The sequence below is a fragment of the Neoarius graeffei genome, chromosome 5 (assembly GCF_027579695.1).
Source record: "Neoarius graeffei isolate fNeoGra1 chromosome 5, fNeoGra1.pri, whole genome shotgun sequence".
NCBI lineage: Eukaryota > Metazoa > Chordata > Actinopteri > Siluriformes > Ariidae > Neoarius > Neoarius graeffei.
This window is the reverse complement of record NC_083573.1, coordinates 37,376,524-37,397,397: the sequence shown is the minus strand read 5'-3', so window position 1 is coordinate 37,397,397 and position 20,874 is coordinate 37,376,524. Positions and strand designations below refer to the sequence as shown.

At 37.7% G+C, this 20,874-nt stretch overlaps 1 protein-coding gene across 3 annotated transcripts in view; it reads left to right on the top strand.

The window, feature by feature from the left end:
• cd4-1 (CD4-1 molecule) overlaps positions 1-19,343 on the top strand; it is a 44,379-nt gene extending 25,036 nt beyond the window's left edge. For 2 of the 3 annotated variants that reach the window (XM_060921603.1, XM_060921602.1), the window contains 9 exons: positions 2,901-2,990; positions 4,312-4,467; positions 4,567-4,710; positions 9,423-9,689; positions 12,995-13,345; positions 13,541-13,795; positions 15,396-15,502; positions 15,603-15,646; positions 18,754-19,343. In XM_060921603.1, coding sequence (XP_060777586.1) covers positions 2,936-2,990; positions 4,312-4,467; positions 4,567-4,710; positions 9,423-9,689; positions 12,995-13,345; positions 13,541-13,795; positions 15,396-15,502; positions 15,603-15,646; positions 18,754-18,784 — 1,410 coding nt within the window. In that variant the 5' untranslated portion in view covers positions 2,901-2,935 and the 3' untranslated portion in view covers positions 18,785-19,343. Of the gene's footprint in view, positions 1-125; positions 201-2,900; positions 2,991-4,311; positions 4,468-4,566; positions 4,711-9,422; positions 9,690-12,994; positions 13,346-13,540; positions 13,796-15,395; positions 15,503-15,602; positions 15,647-18,753 lie in introns of all 3 variants that reach the window. The other variant, XM_060921601.1, reaches the window with a different exon arrangement.
• Positions 19,344-20,874: the final 1,531 nt, after the last annotated feature.

Here is a 20,874-nt window from a genome sequence, read left to right as displayed (position 1 = left end):
CAAAGTAAGCTTTGAAAAAAAAATAGACGAATGATTAGTTTCTTAGCATCAATACAAGTGAATCAATAAACAAATCAGTAAAAATAATTAATTAATTAATTTATTTATTTATTTATTCTTTCTAGGTTTTCGCTCCAGCTATTTGTATCGAGTCCTGTTGGTGTCTGATGTATTCATGAAATCAACTCCATTAATAAAAGGTAAAATAAATAAATAAATAAAATTAAATTATTCAAGTCATTCACAACCCCAATGGTGCAAATTCAGACATTTTAGTTCAACAGCACCTCTGGCAAGAAACAGAAAGAGGAGATTTGCACAAATCTGACACACAACAAAGCTCCATATGCTGTACACCACACTCCCAGCTCAGCCTACCACTAACAGCGTCGTGTGGCATTTTTTTTTCTCCTCCTGAGCGTGGAGAGATCCGTCTTTCGTGGAACAGAGGAGGAAGAAAGGGTGTGTAGGAGGGCGGAGGAGGTTAGGAGGTTAAGAAGAGAGGGATAAGAATCTACTCCTGACACAATCTCAGCCCCCCACAGCCCCACCTTCTTCACCACTCGCTTTCTCGCACTCTTTCTTCAGAGCTACTTCTCTTTCATGCCCCTGCCTGATGCCCCTCGCTCTTTATGTCTGTCACCCGTAGCCCACCGCAAAGCTTACTGTCTCTCCTTCTCTCTTTTCTCATCCTCTTCAAGCTTTCGTTCCTCAATCTTTTGAAAAATCAGAGCCCACCACAAGCCCCTTCCTTCCGCTTTACTGTAAGACACTTCTCTGTGAGCCACTGTATTTCAAATATGAACTCGATACAACTGAGCAGCGGCGTAGCCATCATTTTAGAAGTGAGGGGGACAAATTGTTCAGAGGTCTATTGAGTGATTTATCATCCTCTCGCATTCAATTGCACCTCTCCTTAGCAGCTAAATAACCACAAACAGCACAGCACCAGGGAACCGACTTTAGTTCTTTAAAATGATATACACTACCGTTCAAAAGTTTGGGGTCACTTTAAAATGTCCTTATTTTTGAAAGAAAAGCACTGTTCTTTTCAATGAAGATCACGTTAAACTAATCAGAAATCCACTCTATACATTGCTAATGTGGTAAATGACTATTCTAGCTGCAAATGTCTGGTTTTTGGTGCAATATCTCCATAGGTGTATAGAGGCCCATTTCCAGCAACTCTCACTCCAGTGTTCTAATGGTACAATGTGTTTGCTCATTGCCTCAGAAGGCTAATGGATGATTAGAAAACCCTTGTACAATCATGTTAGCACAGCTGAAAACAGTTGAGCTCTTTAGAGAAGCTATAAAACTGACCTTCCTTTGAGCAGATTGAGTTTCTGGAGCATCACATTTGTGGGGTCGATTAAATGCTCAAAATGGCCAGAAAAATGTCTCGACTATATTTTCTATTCATTTTACAACTTATGGTGGGAAATAAAAGTGTGACTTTTCATGGAAAACACAAAATTGTCTGGGTGACCCCAAACTTTTGAATGGTAGTGTATTATCAAAATCTAAAGTCAAAATCTATAAATCTATAAAGTAAAATTTATAAATAGAATTAAGAATAGTAGTAGTGACGTAGCTAGTTATATTCTCTTCTCACCTGTGACCCTGCATAATCATCCCTGTTGGCCTCTGGTCCACTGTCTCCTCTCTCACCCTGCTCTTTCTATTGTGGCAATAAAGATTAAAAAATATGTGGAAAGCAACATTTTGAAATGGAATTAGGAATACAGTAATAATAATCAGCAAATTCATGTACTTTAAACTTTAACTACCACAAAAATAAATTAAATCTTTACAAAAATAACAGTCAAAGGAACACAAATACATTTATATTCTTATTTTCTACCCAGAAGTGAGTAATCTTAGAGTAGCCAAAATAGTAACATTACTCAAGTAAGAGTATTGTTACTTTAGAATAATATTATTCAAGTAAAAGTAAAACGTATTTTGCAATAAAACAGCTCTTAAGAGAACAATTTATCCAAAAAGTTACTCAAGTAAATGTAACGGAGTAAATGTAACCAGTTACTACCGCCTCTAAGTTAGCTAGCTAGCTTAACTAACTAAGTTGACATCTATTTGTCATCTTTTAGCTAAACATTATCTACATTCAACAGCATTACTCAACTTACACGGTTTGTTTGGAAAAAACTGTCTTTAGCCTCTTGGGTGGTTTGCTGAACATACAGAAGCGCTGCCCAGATCTGAATCACACCAAAGATCTCATCTCATCATCTCTAGCCGCTTTATCCTGTTCTACAGGGTCGCAGGCAAGCTGGAGCCTATCCCAGCTGACTACGGGCGAAAGGCGGGGTACACCCTGGACAAGTCGCCAGGTCATCACAGGGCTGACACATACACACAGACAACCATTCACACTCACATTCACACCTACGGTCAATTTAGAGTCACCAGTTAACCTAACCTGCATGTCTTTGGACTGTGGGGGAAACCGGAGCACCCGGAGGAAACCCACGCGGACACGGGGAGAACATGCAAACTCCACACAGAAAGGCCCTCGCCGGCCACGGGGCTCGAACCCGGACCTTCTTGCTGTGAGGTGACAGTGCACCCACACAAAAGACACTCATACAATATTTTCTAAAGCGTCTCTGATCACACACGACAGCGGTGTTTGTTTGCCGCCTTAGCTCCGCCTGCTCATGATGCGTTTAGAGGCAGCTCGGAAAAACGCGTTTCCACATGTTAAAAATGAATTGAGTGGTTGTAATGGCTGTAAAAAGTGCGGGGGACAGAGGCCACAAATATGGGAAGTGCAGGGGACATGTCCCCCGCGTACCCCGCGTCCGCTACGCCCATGCAACTGAGAACTTAAGTGTGTGTAAATGTATTGATTTACATCTGACAATTTCTCTCCCCAGGTTATTATTTGTAAGTTCTTGATTTGGGAGACAGAATGAGCTTCTTATTGGGGTTGTTACTTGTGCTGGTCCCATGTTACTCAGCTGCAGGTAAGAATCGTTCAGAATCACCGTATTATTAACAAACGACATCAAATTATTAGCGCTGATGACTGTAGGCATTTCCAGTAGCTGTGTAGAATTTAATAACTTAGAAAAATGAAATCTGTAAATACTAATACCAGTCACGTAGTCACAAGAGTAATAGGACATCACACACACACACACACACACACACACACACACACACACACACACACACACAGAAATAAAGTATATTATTGTACCTTTAGGGGTACAACAGCTGGTCACTGGGGCAGTACCCTCTAATTTGTACACTTTATATACCACTTGGGACATTATATGCACCTTTTGTCCCTAAAAAGCTACACATAGTTACCTTGAGGTCCAGTAATGAGCCCTAGGGGGTACAATAGTGTAGATTGTACCTTGGGGGACAAAAATGAACTCCTACTGTACCCCTATTTCTGACAGTGTACCTCATAAAACATGTTAGTCGGTAGACTGGTGTATGAGTATGTGTGTGTGTGTGTGTGTGTGTGTGTGTGTGTGTGGTGCCCTGTGATGCATTGCCATCACATCCAGAGTGTATTCTCACACTGCTCTGCATCCACCGTGACTCTGACCAGGATAAAGCAGTTTCTGAAGCTCAGTGAATAGTTTCTGCAGATTTTTTTTTGCTGTTATTGTAAATACCATGGCAGTAAATTAAGTGAAGGGAAACACAAATAATTCATTTGTATATGCATGCTTACAAGTTTTCAACATAAGCACACACAAAGCATATGTGATCAGTCGTAACTGCTTTGCTCCAAATGATTATTTCATAAAATGTTTTAATTAATTACAAACTGTTTTAACTGTTTCCTTGACATTTATAATAGAAGACACTGTACACTGAAAAAAGTGAAACAAAGCTGTTGTTCATTTAATGTATTTGTTTTCATTCCAGTGAATAAAAAAAAAATACTTTGCTCCCATATTCAAAAGTTGTTTAAATGAATTTAAAATATTCAGGTTTAACAAAGAAGATTGGTTTTATTACTTAATGTAAATAATGCATTTATTTCTATTTAGGAAAATCTGAAATAATTGCTTTGGTTCAACCGTCAGAAATTGGTTTACATGAAGTTAAATATTTCAGGTCAAATCAAATGAATTATTTATATTGTATAACACTACAATATTAGGTGTGATGGATTACCTCAATTTTTTTTTTAATTTGAGCCAATGTTTAATTTTTTTCAGTGTACATGCTTTCAGTAATTCAGTAATATATGACTCAAATGAAGGCTGTGAAATATCTCTCTCTCTCTCTCTCTCTCTCTCTCTCTCTCTCTCTCTCTCTCAGAAACACCACAAGAAGTGGTTCTTGCACAAATAGGAAACTCTGTTACTATTCCCAGGAAGATATGGAGGGCAAACCAAAACAGTCTTTATGTCAACTGGGAATTCAATGGTAGTATAGTGATTAGTAAGAACCCGACATCACCCAATCCAAAAGCAGGTTGGCTGGAACAAGAATCTATGAAATAGTTGCTTCTCATGTTTATGTTACATGTTACTAAAAGCTAATCTTTTTTTGTTTGCTTGTTTAATATGACAGGATCAGAATGGAGGGAGCGAGTTTCTCTTTCATCAGACTTCTCTCTTATCATTTCAAATGTTATTGAGTCTGACTTTGGAATCTTCAAATGCATACAGCATGAACTCATGGAGTCTCAGCAAGCCACATACAAACTTTATCAGGGTAAGATGAGAAAGAGATACGCTGCTAGCATTTATGTCTAGTACAATAATTTAGATAGCATGTACATGTATGATAACATATATATAAAATACACATAAAAACACTGGATGGAAGTGTTGAAGTCTGTGTTAAAGGATAGTCACTGCATACACAGCATGCTACCAGGTGCCATATGGGTGAGCCCACATTTGGAGTGCCATTTAGTCTAAAGAATAACTCATAAAAATTACACCGTCACCATTTCATCAATATTAAAATGGCCTACAGTGCATTTAACCATTCAAAAATGTGTTGAACCTATATCTCAGGTACTGATCTCATTTTTACAAGGTTTCTTTGCTGACATTGGGCCTCATTTATCAATTTTTTTGTAAAGTTGTGTGAAAATGTTTGCATGAACCAAACCAAACTAAAACATCCTGTCAGATTTATAAAAATTTCTGATTTTCTTCATACTCACTCACATATGTTGAGAAACCATAAAGTGCCAAGTGTGTTCTGGACACAGCTCATTTGCATTTAATGATGCCCACAAAATTCCATAAAAGATCAAATGCACAGAGCACTAGGAACATGAAATGACTACTAAATGGTGAAAGGAAAGGTAGGAAGGCAAAAGTTGAAGTTTTTTCACTCACTTCTCATCTCATCTCATCTCATCTCATCTCATCTCATCTCATCTCATCTCATCTCATCTCATCTCATTATCTCTAGCTGCTTTATCCTGTTCTACAGGGCCATGCCAATAAATATATTTAGCAGTGCACCTGAGCACCTGAAAAAGTCAACATAGAGAGAAAAATTACAGAAAGGTGAATTAGGTGTGAAGAAACTGAAGTGACAAGAAAATGAAAAGAAAATGGTAAACGGAAAAAAAAAAAGATTTCCAGTGTACCCAGGTGATCATATCACATAGCGAAACTGGTATTTTAAAATACAACCCCAATTCCAAAAAAAGTTGGGATGCTGTGTAAACTGTAAATAAAAACAGAATGCAATAATTTGCAAATCATGGAAACCCTATATTTAACTGAAAATCGTACAAAAGCAATCTATCAAATGTTGAAACTGAGAAATTTTATTGGTTTTTGAAAAATATATGCTCATTTTGAATTTGATGTCAGCAACACGTTTCTGAAAAGTTGGGACAGGGGCGTGTTTACCACTGCGTTGCATCACCTCTACTTTTAACAACACTCTGCAAACATTTTGGAACTGAGGAGACCAATTGCTATAGTTTTGAAAGAGAAATGTTGTCCCATTCTTGCCTGATATACAATTTCAGTTGATCAACAGTTCGGGGTCTCCTTTTTCATATTTTGTGCTTCATAATGTGCCAAATGTTTTAAATGGGAGACAGGTCTGGATTGCAGGCAGGCCAGTTTAGCGCCCGGACTCTTTTACAACAGAGCCATGCAGTTTTAATATGTGCAGAAAGTGGTTTGGCATTGTCATGCTGATAGAAGGAAGGCCTTCCCTGAAAAAGATTTTGTCTGGATGGCAGCATATTGCTCTGAAACGTGTATAAATCATTCAGCATTAATGATGCCTTCCCAGATGTACAAGCTACCCATGTCATGTGCACTAATGCACCCTCATACCATCACAGATGCTGGCTTTTGAACTGTGCACTGATAACAAGCCGGGTGGTCCCTCTCCTCTTTAGCCTGGAGGACGTGGTGTCCATGAGTTCTAAAAAGAATTTCTACTTTGATTCATCAGACCTCAGGACAATTTTCTATTTTGCCTCAGTCCAGTAAAAGAGCTCGGGCCCAGAGAAGGTAGTGGTGTTTCTGGATATTGTTTATATTTGGTTTTAACTTGCATTTGTGGATGCAGTAATGAACTGTTTTCACAGACGATGGTTTTCTGAAGTGTTCCTGAGCCCATACAGTGATTTCCACTACAGACATATGTCTGCTTTTAATGCAGTGTCTCCTGAGGGCCTGAAGATCACAGGCATCCAGTGTCAGTTTTCAGCCTTGTCTCTTGCATACAGAGATTTCTCCAGATTCTCTGAACCTTTTAATGATATTATGGACCATAGATGATGTGATCCCCAAATTCTCTGCAATTTTACATTGAGGAATGTTATTCTTAAATTGTTGCACTGTTTGCCCACGCAGTCTTTCACAGAGCGGTGAACCCCTCCCCATCTTTACTTCTGAGAGACTCTGCCTCTCTGGGATGCTCTTTTTATACCCAATCATCTTACTGACCTGTTGCCAGTTAAACATATTGGTTTTAAAAAAAATTTTTTTAGCATTACACAACTTTTTCAGTCATTTGTTGCCCCTGTTGCAACTTTTCTGAAACATGTTGCTGACATCAAATTCAAAATGAGCATATAGTTTTCAAAAAACAATAAAATTTCTCAGTTTCATTATTTGATATGTTGCCTTTGTACTATTTTCAGTGAAATATAGGGTTTCCATGATTTGCAAATCTTCACGTTCTGTTTTTATTTATGTTTTACACAGCATCCCAACTTTTTTGGAGTTGGGGTTGGAGCATTAAGTTTTTTTTAGCTGACATGCTTGAAATGTTGCACAGCATTTAAAGAAAATGCTGTGGCAAGTGGAACTGATTTATAAGGCAGGTTTCATCATCCAAAAAAAAAAAAAATCTTTACTTTAAAAGTTATAAATCTTTGAATATCCTTTCCCTCATTACATGACCTGTACTGAATCTTCCATCAACTCAGGCATTTGTTGATAGTTTCCAGCTCTGTTTTTATGGCAGATTTTTTTTTTTGTCATAACTGAATGACTACTTTTATTTAACTTATGTATCATTATGTGTTTGTGTTTCTTTGTTTTCTTATTTTTAGATTAATACCAATAATATAAAATGACTTTGTTGGACAGAATTTTCTTGATGGTACTCTGTCCTAGTGAACTAGCATCAGGGTGTATTTTTGAAAGCACTTTTATACTTATAAAATTGCTGCATAAGGGCAGCTACAAAATGTTATAAACTTAATAAAAAGCAAATTAAACTTGACAGTCTGGCGACTTGTCCAGGGTGTACCCCGCCTTTCGCCCGTAGTCAGCTGGGATAGGCTCCAGCTTGCCTGCGACCCTGTAGAACAGGATAAAGCGGCTACAGATAATGAGATGAGATGAGTATGAACAATATCAAAAAATATCAACAAAAATCCATAGCTTTATATGATTTGAAATCTTTCAAGTCGAAGTTCAATTAGTCAGTTTTCTTAAGTGTAAATATTGTGTGTGATATACACACACCCAGAAGCACAAGTAGGATACAAACATAATCTATGACTTACAAAAAATATCTGTTTATATGCAGCTTGATAAATGAGACCCAATGCCTACATTTTCCTCCTAAATGAGTAACAGGGTTGAGTTTTTGTAGCATAGAATAAGCAAATACACAAAATGTGGTTATCTAGCTTATGTACTGAGAACATTAAACAGATCCTAGTGAGTTGCTTAAAATGTATGTATTTATTCACAGTAATAATTCATAATGGCATTTATTATTATTATATACCGTACCAATCAAACATTTGGACACACCTTGTAATGCAGTGTTTTTTCTTTATTTTTATTAATTGAAAGACACTTCATGTCTTAAAGTAATGATGGATGTCGTTTCTCTTTACTCAGTTGAGCGGTTCTTGATATAATATGGATTACTACAGTTGTGGAATAGGGCTATTTACTGTATTTTTATTATTTACTATTTACTGTTTGATCTGAAACGCATTAAGAAGGCAAGAAATTGCACTAATTAACTTTTGATGAGGCACAGCTGTTAATTGAAAAGCATTCCAGGTGACTCCCTCATGAAACTGGTTAAGATAATGCTAATAGCGTGCAAAGCGTCATCAAGGTAAATGCCAGCTACTTTGAAGAATCTAAACTATTTGTTTTTTTTAAACACTTTTTTGTTTACCACATAATTCCATACATGTTCCAGATGTTATTTCATAGTTTTGATGTCTTCAGCATTGTTCTACAATGTAGAAAAGCGTCAACATACAGAAACACCTATGAATGAATCGGGGTGTCCAAACTTTTGACTGGTATTATGATTTATAATACTAAATTATTATAATTGCAATCTACATGTTGGGTGATTTTCAAATTGATTCTCAAATAGGAATAAATGTATGCAAATACTAGGGATGAGTGAATGTTGTAGGACACAACTGAAATGTAAATTTTTAATGTATCACTTTTGGAAAATGATGTTTCCAGTACAGCATGTTAAAAAAAAAAAAAAAAAAACTCACACATTAATGCAAAAATAATAAGATTTTTAAAGGAACTGCTGATTATATTAAAGGTAAATACTAATTATAGACGTAAATGTTTTTTTAGGTGGTGCAGAGATTATTAATTGAATGAAAAGGTTTTTATTAATTAATGTTTTAAGTTCCACCTATGCTTAAAATGTCTTTTACCTTTACTTTACTTGCATATTTGTAAATGTAATATCAGTTGGACATAAATGGCACCCCAGTAGTGTAATCACCCATAAAACTTCAGCAGAACAAAAAATATTTCATCTTTATTTAATATGTGGTTATCATATTTACTGTATATTTACTTACTCCATGCAAGGAACAGAATAGTTTTTATTGTGTGATAAAATACCAATCTTGAGACGCATTTAAAACTAATCCTATTGCGAGGGACATGTTTCCTCCTGAAATGACTTTCTTCTCTTTCTCTTACTCTCAGTAAAGATGTCCACATTGCCACCACTGCTGCCTCATAAAAGTCTCTCTCTGTCCTGTGAAATTCAACGTGAAGTATTTGCTCATGTTCGATCTGTCACATGCAGAGGGCCTGATAATGAACTTTATCTAGTAACAAAAAATATACCAAAGAATAAATACAGTCTTAGTGTGAGCCAGGTTTCCAGCATTCACAGTGGAAAGTGGACTTGTGAAGTGAATTATGGTGCTCGTGTTACATTACATGCCAAGACTGATGTCGTAATTGTAGGTAAGTGCAGAATTAATGGGACACAGTGCCACCATTTTTCAAGCAATTGCATACATTTACACAGTGGTGCTTGAAAGCTTGCTATCCCTTTAGAATTTTCTATATTTCTGCATAAATATGACCTAAAACATCATCAGATTTTCACACAAGTACATAAAGAGAACCCAGTTAAACAAAGGAGAGACAAATATTAGATCTGGTTATTTATTTATTGAGGAAAATTATCCAATATCACATATCTGTGAGTGGCAAAAGTATGTGAACCTTTGCTTTCAGTATCTGGTGTGACCCCCTTGTGCAGCAATAACTGCAACTAAACGTTTTCGGTAACTGTTGATCAGTCCTGCACACCGGCTTGGAGGAATTTTAGCCCATTCCTCCGTACAGAACAGCTTCAACTCTGGGATGTTCATGGGTTTCCTCACATGAACTGCTCGCTTCAGGTCCTTCCACAACATTTCGATTGGATTAAGGTCAGGACTTTGATTTGGCCATTCCAAAACATTAACTTTATTCTTCTTTAACCATTCTTTGGTCAAACGACTTGTGTGCTTAGAGTCATTGTCTTGCTGCATGACCCACCTTCTCTTGAGATTCAGTTCATGGACAGATGTCCTGACATTTTCCTTTAGAATTCGCTGGGATAATTCAGAATTCATTGTTCCATCAATTATGGCAAGCTGTCCTGGCCCAGATGCAGCAAAACAGGCCCAAACCATGATACTACCACCACCATGTTTCATAGATGGGATAAGGTCTTATTCTGGAATGCAGTGTTTTCCTTTCTCCAAACATAACGCTTCTCATTGAAACCAAAAAATTCTATTTTGGTCTCATCCATCCACAAAACCTTTTTCCAATAGCCTTCTGGCTTGTCCATGTGATCTTTATCAAACTGCAGATGAGCAGCAATGTTCTTTTTGGAGAGCAGTGGCTTTCTCCTTGCAACCATGCCATGCACACCATTGTTGTTCAGTGTTCTCCTGATGGTGGACTCATGAACATTAACATTAGCCAATGTGAGAGAGGCTTTCAGTTGCTTCGAAGTTACCCTGGGGTCCTTTGTGACCTTGCCGACTATTACACGCCTTGCTCTTGGAGTGATCTTTGTTGGTTGACCACTCCTGGGGAGGGTAACAATGGTCTTGAATTTCCTCCATTTGTACACAATCTGTCTGACTGTGGATTGGTGGAGTCCAAACTCTTTAGAGATGGTTTTGTAACCTTTTCCAGCCTGATGAGCATCAACAATGCTTTTTCTGAGGTCCTCAGAAATCTCCTTTGTTCGTGCCATGATACACTTCCACAAACATGTGTTGTGAAGATCAGACTTTGATAGATCCCTGTTCTTTAAATAAAACAGGGTGCCCACTCACACCTGATTGTCATCCCATTGACTGAAAACACCTGACTCTAATTTCACCTTCAAATTAACTGCTAATCCTAGAGGTTCACATACTTTTGCCACTCACAGATATGTAATATTAGATCATTTTCCTCAATCAATGAATGACCAAGTATAATATTTTTGTCTTATTTGTTTAACTAGGTTCTCTTTATCTACTTTTAGGACTCGTGTGAAAATCTGATGATCTTTTAGGTCATATTTATGCAGAAATATAGAAAATTCTAAAGGGTTCACAAACTTTCAAGTACCACTGTATATATATATATATATATATATATATATATATATATATATATATATATATATATATATATATATATATATATTATATGGACACAAGTGTTTACTGTGAAATACACCACTCGTATTTTTCATATGAGCTGCATCCGGGACATGGAGAACCAAAACTGTGACATAAATCTTGATATGTCACTCGTGAGGAAATCGATGAATTGTTTTGATGAATTTGGGTACTTTTTGTTTGTGAATGTGTCTATATAATAAAAAGAAAATCACATGTTGGCTTGAAGATACGAAGTTTATCTTATCTTAAGTGGACCCACGAGTGGCTATTTTGGCAAAAAATTCTAGTATTTAATTTTTTATTGATTCATACATCTTCAGTACTGTAAGTGCTTTATCCTGGTTGTGGTGTAGCTGGAGTCTATCCCAGTTCACCGCAAGCCATCACATGCACATACAGTACTGTGCAAAAGTCTTAGGCACCCTATTTTTTTTCATTCAAACTTTATTATAGATTTCTATTTTATGACTTCTACATTATCAAGTCAGTACAAAAACATTTTAGAATTCCAAGTGTTCGTTTTCCAGCACAAAATTAAATGTTACAGAAGAAAAAGTTTGTATCGGAGCAGCATATTACATAAGAGAGCACTTTTCAGATTAAAAAAGAAAACATAATGAAGGCTGCTGGGTTTTGGTGCAAAATTAAGAAGCAGGTGTGACAGTCAAAGTGTCCAGAAGAACTGTGGCTGGTTCTGTAAGATGCTCAGTAAAACCTACAGCTCATTTCCGCATAAAACTGCACTCATTGGACCTGAGACTATTATTATTTTTTTTAAACAAAGGGTCGTCTCACACCAAATATCGACTTTGTTTCATTTATTATGGCTTACTGTTGTTTATAGATTTATTTTATAATGTTGAAACATTTAATTTCATTATTTTTAAGCCAATTTTGGTCTACAGCGTTTCTTTACATGTGCTGAAGACTTTTGCACAGTATTGTACATCACAGATCTGAGTGACATATTTCCCGATATTTCACTCCAATGTCATCACTTCTAGTGTTTTCCTGCTGACTGGACGCGTGTTGTCAAAATGGCAAACTGGTTCAAAATTAAAATTCTTTTGATTAACTTGCATATTTTTTTTGTGGATGTGTCCATATAACATAAAGAACATTACACGGTGGTGCGAAGATATGAAGTGTATCTTCTCATGTTGAAAAATATTTTCACTCGTTTGCTTTGTGCTCTCATGAAACATACATTCATCACTTGAAGATACACTTCATATCTTCACATGACTGTGTAATATCCTCTACGTATTCTGTACCTTCATGTTAGACAGATAAAACACATTTTTTTAATGTGAATGTACATATAGGACATACATAAACAAGGCAGAGGCCGAACAGAAAATTGTAATTTGAGTGATCTCATATAGTAAAAGGGGGAAACCATGGCCTAATGGTTATAGAAGCAGCTTTGGAACCAAAAGGTTGCCGATTCAATTCCCTGGACCAGCAGGAATGGGTCACGTGGCCTTGAGCAAGGCACCTAACCCCAAATGCTCTGGATAAGAACATCTGCTAAGTGCCATTAATGTAATGTAATGTGATGTAATGTACTTACCTTCTCTATTCTTTCTCCAGATCTCTGTCCCTCTCCACTGACTCCCATCTACACATATGAGTCCTCCTCTAATGTCCTCATCCCTTGTTCCTTGCCTTCAAAAATTTCCTGGTCCACAGTGAAGGCCACAGGTGTGACAGGAGGTAGCTGGAGCTTCACTCCACTTTCCCATTCTGAATCCACAACCCTTCTGAAATTCGATTCCAATCTCACCTCTGTCCTGAATGCCTACAATGGCACACACAGCTTGGAGAATAAACTCAATTTGAAGCTTTCCAAGGTGTCTATAAAGAACAGGGGGAACTATACCTGCAGTCTGGAGTTTAGTTCAGGCACACTGACGAGGACCGTACAGGTTGACGTGCTGCAAGGTGAGCATGACCCGATGAGAAACTAGCTCTGAATTTTTTTCTTTGGAAATGCAGGTTTATTTACAGATAATGTATTGGAAAAGATGCTGCAAATATGTTTTTTTGTGTGTGTTTAATCAAACTACTTTATACTGTATATTCTTTTATGTAGACTAGTTTACTGCAATTATCCCTAAATTTCTCTTTCCTCTGTAGTTATTTCTTCAGCAAGTAAGGTTATATATGAGGGTAACAAAGTGAACTTGACCTGCACTCTGGGTCATCCAATGCCCCCTGACCTGGAAGTGAACTGGAGACCCCCTTTTGGATCATCTCTGCAAAAGCTCAACTCTCTTCGTTCCACATTGCTGTCAATCCCTCGAGTAAGCCTGAAGGACAAAGGGAGATGGACATGTGAACTCAAAAAGAATGCAACGTTGCTTACATCAGCTACAGTCAGTTTGAAAACTGGTAAGGGAGTAATGCTGTAAGCCATGAATGACTGATCCCTGGCTCGAAAGTATGTTTTTTGTATCAAGATCTAATATATTCCTAAAATATCTCTTTCTAATTTCCAAGAAATGCAAGGACAGGAGGACTGATATGAAATGTCATTTATAATGCCATCTAAATATTTATATTCTTATATTAACCATCATGTCTTACTCAGTGATAGCATTAACCTGTGACCCAAAAGAATATATTAAATTGCTTTGTTCTGTACAAACACATACTGTATATACATGTGTGTGTGTGTGTGTGTAAAATTAAAAAAGTGTGTAGTAAGCTTTATATACAGAATAAACTGACACTTAACAGAAGTACACTGAACAGCAGCATATGAACCGTGATACAGTTCCATGTCTTAAGGTATACTTACAACAGAAGAATGTTAATAAAAAGAAACATATACCAAACATAAAGTTATGTTGAATGACTTTGTGTAGGGGCGGCACGGTGGTGTAGTGGTTAGCGCTGTCGCCTCACAGCAAGAAGGTCCGGGTTCGAGCCCTGTGGCTGGCGAGGGCCTTTCTGTGTGGAGTTTGCATGTTCTCCCCGTGTCCGCGTGGGTTTCCTCCGGGTGCTCCGGTTTCCCCCACAGTCCAAAGACATGCAGGTTAGGTTAACTGGTGACTCTAAATTGACCGTAGGTGTGAATGTGAGTGTGAATGGTTGTCTGTGTCTGTGTGTCAGCCCTGTGATGACCTGGTGACTTGTCCAGGGTGTACCCCGCCTTTCGCCCGTAGTCAGCTGGGATAGGCTCCAGCTTGCCTGCGACCCTGTAGAACAGGATAAAGCGGCTAGAGATAATGAGATGAGATGAGACTTTGTGTAGACACTGTCTAAACTAGATTGCCTGTGTGTCTAAATAGAGAAAGTGTCCATGCTAACACAGTGTTCTGTTTAGTTCTGGGGTTTACTACATCCATCCATCCATTCATCAGTCATCTATACCGCTTATCCATCAGGGTCATGGGGGAACCAATCCTAGCTGAGATTGGGTGAGAGGCGGGGTACACTCTGGACAGGTCCCCAGTCTATTACGTGGCTAACACAGAGACGAACAACCATTCACACTCACAGGCAATTTAGAGTAGCTAGATGGCCTAATCCATATCCATAAGCACTTGGTGGAAACCCATGGAAGCATGGGGAGAACATACAAACTCTACACAGAGATGCCTCAGTCGACTGCATGGCTTGAACCCAGAACCTTCTTGCTGTGAGGCAAGAGTGCTAACCACTGCACCACTGTGTCACCCCGGGTTTAGTACAGTGATGCTGATTTGCTGAGAAAAAGAGATGATGTGACACTGTTGATTGGTCATTCTGTTTAGTAACCTATGTTTTTTTTGCCTGATTACTTTTTGTTTTGAAAATTCAGAACACTAACAATCACCATTGCAATCATAATATGTAATTATGAGACAGTTTTACTTCATCCTCAGCCACCAATCAAACAACTGCAAAACTAAGGTTGATATGGAGACATGACCCACCACTGAAAGAGATTAAGAGGGAACTGGTAACATTTGTAATCTAACACTGCCCTGTGCGTTCTGTTTTACAGAGAAAGCTCCAGTGGATATTTGGCTTGTTGTAGCTGTAACTAGTGGTGTTCTGGCCTTTATCTTGCTCCCTGTAATAACTGTCATCATCATTCGTAAGCGCAACCAGGTGAACATTACTACAGTATCAACACCTCATAATGTCATAATACAGTGCTGTTTTTGTTCGTTTTTATTCAAAATTCTCACTGCCTCTTATTTTTGCACAGGTGATGAAGTATAGACGTAAGAAGAGATTCTGCCACTGTAAGAAGTAAGTTTTGTCTCAGCAGTACCAAAATTTGACACAAACCCCAAAATAGTACACATTCACTCCATCTCGCAAATGTTCATATCAACACTCCATGTGGGCTTGCCAAAATTACATACAGTATACTTTAAATCCTAGAAATGTCTGCAGATGGCTATTTTTAAAAAACATTTTATGCTACATTTATGTGTAGAAGTATAAAATTGTGTTATTTAAGGTGAAAAATTAGTTTTTATATCAAATTTATAATAGAGGAAACGTTTTAAATTGTACAATAATGACATCATAAATTGTTGTTAGCATGTAAGGAATTTGTGTTTACTGTTTACTGTGAATATGAAGAGCACAGTGTAAATTTGTCTGTGGAAGCAGAAAGTGCGAGGTTAATTCTTTGTTCTTCATTTAAGATTGTAAATATTACTATTTTCCTCCACAGCAGCTACCTGTATTGATGTATCTGTCATATAGATCCAATTAATACAACGAATAAAGCTTTGCAAACATCATTCACAAAATTATCAATTATCTGGGCCTTTGAGGGCAATATTTATTTCTTTATGAAGGCCTGGTAGAACAAAAACAGTACAGGACACGATCAAAAATGCAATGTGCTAAAGATAATCAATTAAAAGTGGAAAAAATGAAAAAAGTTGCTACTTTTAAAATGTACTCAAGTAAGTACTTACCAATTTTTATCCCCCGCTGGCCAAAAGACCCGAAGAGGGATTATGTTGTGGCAATTTCCGTCCATCCGTCTGTCCGTCCCAGGAAGGGTGCTCACCTTCTGTAATCAACATCTCTCACAATTTTTGGAGGAATTTCATGAAACTTGGCAGGATTCTTTATCGATAGTATGCATATTGTAATTTCATTAATTCAATCACATTTTACCAGAGTTGTGGCCCCTGATTAACAACCTTGTACTTTCACAATTTCATGAAGGTGTGCTTGACTTCTGACATCAACTCCTCTCACAATTTTTGGACGAATTTCTCAAAGCTTGGCAAAATGCCTTGTTATATGACAGTAATATGAATATTGCGATTTAATTTCATTTGTGAAAATTTTGCCAGAGTTTTGACCCTTGATTAACTAACTTGTACTTTGACAATTTCATGAGGGTGTATGTTCTTCTGAAATCAACTCCTCGCACAATTTGTGGAGGAATTTCACCAAATGGCAAAAGGCTTTGTTATATGACAGTTATACACATATTGAAATTTCATTTAATTTGGGCAAATTTTCCCAGAGTTATGTCCTTGATTATTAACAAACTTGTACTTTGGCAATTTCATCAAGGTGTGCTTGCTTTCTGAAATCAATGTCCCTCACAATTTTTGGAGGAATTTCATGTAATTTGGCAAAAAGTTTTTATCCACCGCTGGCCGAAAGGCCTGAAGGGGGATTATGTCGTGGCGATGTCCGTCTGTCCGTCCATCCATCTTGGGAAGGGTGCTCACCTTCTGAAATCAACTTCTCTCACAATTTTGGGAGGAATTTCACGAAACTTGGCAGGATTCTTTGTTATATGTCAGTAATACACTTATTGCAATTTCGTTCAATTCAGTTGCATTTTACCAGAGTTATGGCAGAGTTGCCAGCAAGGAATATTGTGCTCTTAGAGCACTCTTGTTGTTTTAAAGCAACTACTCTGTTTTGCCTGAAACAATTGTTCAATTGCAGTACATTTGCTTGTCATGTATTTTGCTAATGATTGAATCAGAATTTAAATTTCATGTAAACAACCAACATTTAACGTTAGTCAGAATTTGACTGGCTGCTTAATCAAGTTATGGTTGCTCCTGAAATCGATGTAGTCTAACCTGGCGTTAGCAAAGAAAACTTAGTTAAATATACAGTTAATGTTAAGAAGAAGAAGAAGAAGAAGCCTTTATTTGGTCACATGTACACTCAAGCACAGTGAATGCAAATCAGCGCTCCATGTGGGCAAATCCTCTGCATTTAATCCATCTGAAGAAGCGAACACACACATGCACACACATAGCCAAAGCAGTGGCAACTATGCTACAGCACCCAGGGAGCAGTTGGGGGTTAGATGTCTTGCTCTAGGGCACTTCAGCCATCATGCAGAGGGAGGGTAAAGTGCTGTTCATTCATTCACTCAACTTCCCTCACATTTTTCCTGTCGGTCCTGGGAATCAAACCAGCAACCCTTTGGGCCCAAGACTGCTTCTCTAACCTTCAGGGCATGGCTGTTACTAAATTAGCAAAAAATTCTCTCACCATACATTTTCAAATTAAAATTCAAAATGGAGTTCATGCCTCCTAAGGAGCACGTCATTTTATACGAATCTTTGGTTACTCCAGTATACTGAAATATTTTTACTGAGTTGGGTCAGGGACACTCATCCTCAAGTTCAGCACTGCAATCCGGTGGCATATCCATATGCAATATACACGGATGGTTATGATGCTAACTTCACTCATATCATGTTACAGCAGACAAATTGCCATGATCTTTGAATTTTTTTTATCTACATTGATCAACATGATGATTGAATGCTAAGTTAATTGAAGTATTTGATTGAAGTATAGTGTTGGGTCACTGGCTGCATGAGAGGCAAAGAGAACTTCAAGATTTGTAATGAGCAGATGTAAATATAAATGTAAGATGTAAAAAGTTTTTTTTTTTCTTGGAAATGTAATTAAATGAGAGTACAAGTATTCAATGAAAAATAATACACCAAAATACAACTTAATGAAGTACAATGAGTAAAATATTTTCCACCCCTGCAAACAATGGCATTATGACTAAGTAATACTTCAGTTAGACATGTACGATTAAACAAGTGTCTATTAACTAGTGTAATATTATACCTATATCATCTCCAATTACTATTTTGCTAAATATTCAGACAATTTTTTTCTCAAGCATGAACTTGCTCAAGAGTCACGTCTCACCAAACTAGTTAAAGTGGATTTCTGAAGATTCTCTTCAACTGGATGATTTTAAAATGAATGTGTATTATTTGTGAACAAAATTAAATTCTGATTCATTAAATTAAATCCAGTTGTAAACCCTAAATAAAAGGTGGTATTAACATGTTAACACTGACAATACTAATAACAGTGATGATTATGTGTTTTAGTCCCCGGCCAAAAGGTTTCTACAAGACCTGAATGAAGCCTCTTCCTGTACAAAGTAACCTGGACTGAAGAACTGGATTCCCACATCATAAACGAAGCTTGCTGAGCTGAAGTTATCAAAATCAAGACGGCAGAAACAATTCAAATGTCAAATCTTTCTAAATATCATCTACTTGAAAAGACTGTATCAGAAACAAGTAGAGAAATGTGATGTAAATACACTTCCTTTACAACTGTAAATAGATAAAAGCTCAGTGTAATATGTGCTTAGTACAATATAATACTGAAACTGTACTAAAATATAATATGAAACATTTCACTGAATATTATAATATCATATAATTATATATTTTTAGATTTCAGACCAGAATTCATTCAGCTAGGCTAATGTACTTATACATGCAGCTTGTGCAGTTGAGCTAAACTGATTATTTAACTACTGATAGCAGACTCTGTGAGTATATGTGAGAAAGTGTGATTAATAAAATTTTCTGTAAATAAATATTTTAAAAAATGTAAAGTGCATGCATTTATCATCAAATAAAAATATGCAAAAAAACCTGATAATTTTCAATAAATTTGGTGAATTAAAGCTAGACGGCCTTTCAATTTCATAAAATCGGTGAAATTTAGTTCCCTCTGAAATTTGGTCATTGTGATATATGTTTATTTCTGTAATTTCTCACAAAATATCAGGCCATTCTGTGGCTGGGAAGTTATTTAATTTGAGGGGATTCCCGAGCAAATAATGTGCATGAAATCTTTCGCTTCACGCAGTCAAGCAGACAGAGGAAGTCCGTGCGTGCATGCGCAGTGTCAGATTGCAGGCACTCACGGATGTAAGTGCAGGGGAGAGCGGGGATGCAAACAGGAAGCGTAGTCAAATCAGTAAGCAAACTCATAGTCAGAAAGCAGGCAGGGGTCGGTCAATTGGCAAACAGAATGGTAGAGAGCAGACTAAAGAGTAAAATGGGTAAATGTAGCAAAGGTTGAGGAAACGGCAGGCAGGCAGGCAGGCAAGAAAGGCTCCGTATGACTGGGTAAACACAGAATGATACTTCGCACTGAAGGTGTGTGAGGGAGGGTCTTAAGTAGCACTGCTGATTAACAGCTAACGATAGTCAGCTGAACTTAATAAGAGGGAGACGGGGGTGCTGTGAGCTTTGGGCATTGTAGTCTTGGGAAGCCATGTTTGTAGTTCGGTTAGAGTTTGGACTCACAACGCCATTACTGACACGCAGGTTTACCTTGACCGTCCACTGATAGTTACATCATTTTGTCACTAAACAAACAGCTGATCACACTGAGATGCTCACTGATATTTATTAGTTTGGTCATGCGTTTCCTTTCCTTTGCTACGTAATGTCTTTACCTCTCGCTTTCCGTTACTGTAGTCGGTCTTTCACGTTTCATTCGCACACGTGAGTGTCCTCCATTTTTCTCTCCTGTTTCAAATTTGTATCCCACAATGCCTTGCATGAATGGGGAAAACCCACCACATGATGCATGACATAGTATCTTGAATTGGGTCATGGTGAAGCAGGAAAAAATAACGGAGAATTTAGGGCCACGTGGCCCTAAATTCATTAATTGTTCTATTTAAAAAAAAAACTAATAAAATTGGAAATCTCATCTCATTATCTGTAGCTACTTTATCCTGTTCTACAGGGTCGCAGGCAAGTTGGAGCCTATCCCAGCTGACTACGGGCAAAAGGCGGGGTACACCCTGGACAAGTCGCCAGGTCATCACAGGGCTGACACATAGACACAGACAACCATTCACACTCACATTCACACCTACGGTCAATTTAGAGTCACCAGTTAACCTAACCTGCATGTCTTTGGACTGTGGGGGAAACCGGAGCACCCGGAGGAAACCCACGCGGACACGGGGAGAACATGCAAACTCCGCACAGAAAGGCCCTCGCCGGCCACGGGGCTCGAACCCGGACCTTCTTGCTGTGAGGCGACAGCGCTAACCACTACACCACCGTGCCACCAAATTGGAAATCTGTGATTCGAATTCAGTAGCTTTTGGTCCAATAAAGAAAAATTATTGGGTTTTGGGGAAAATTCTTTTTATGACCAATGCTTGAAAAATCTGAAAGGCAGTCTACCTTTAA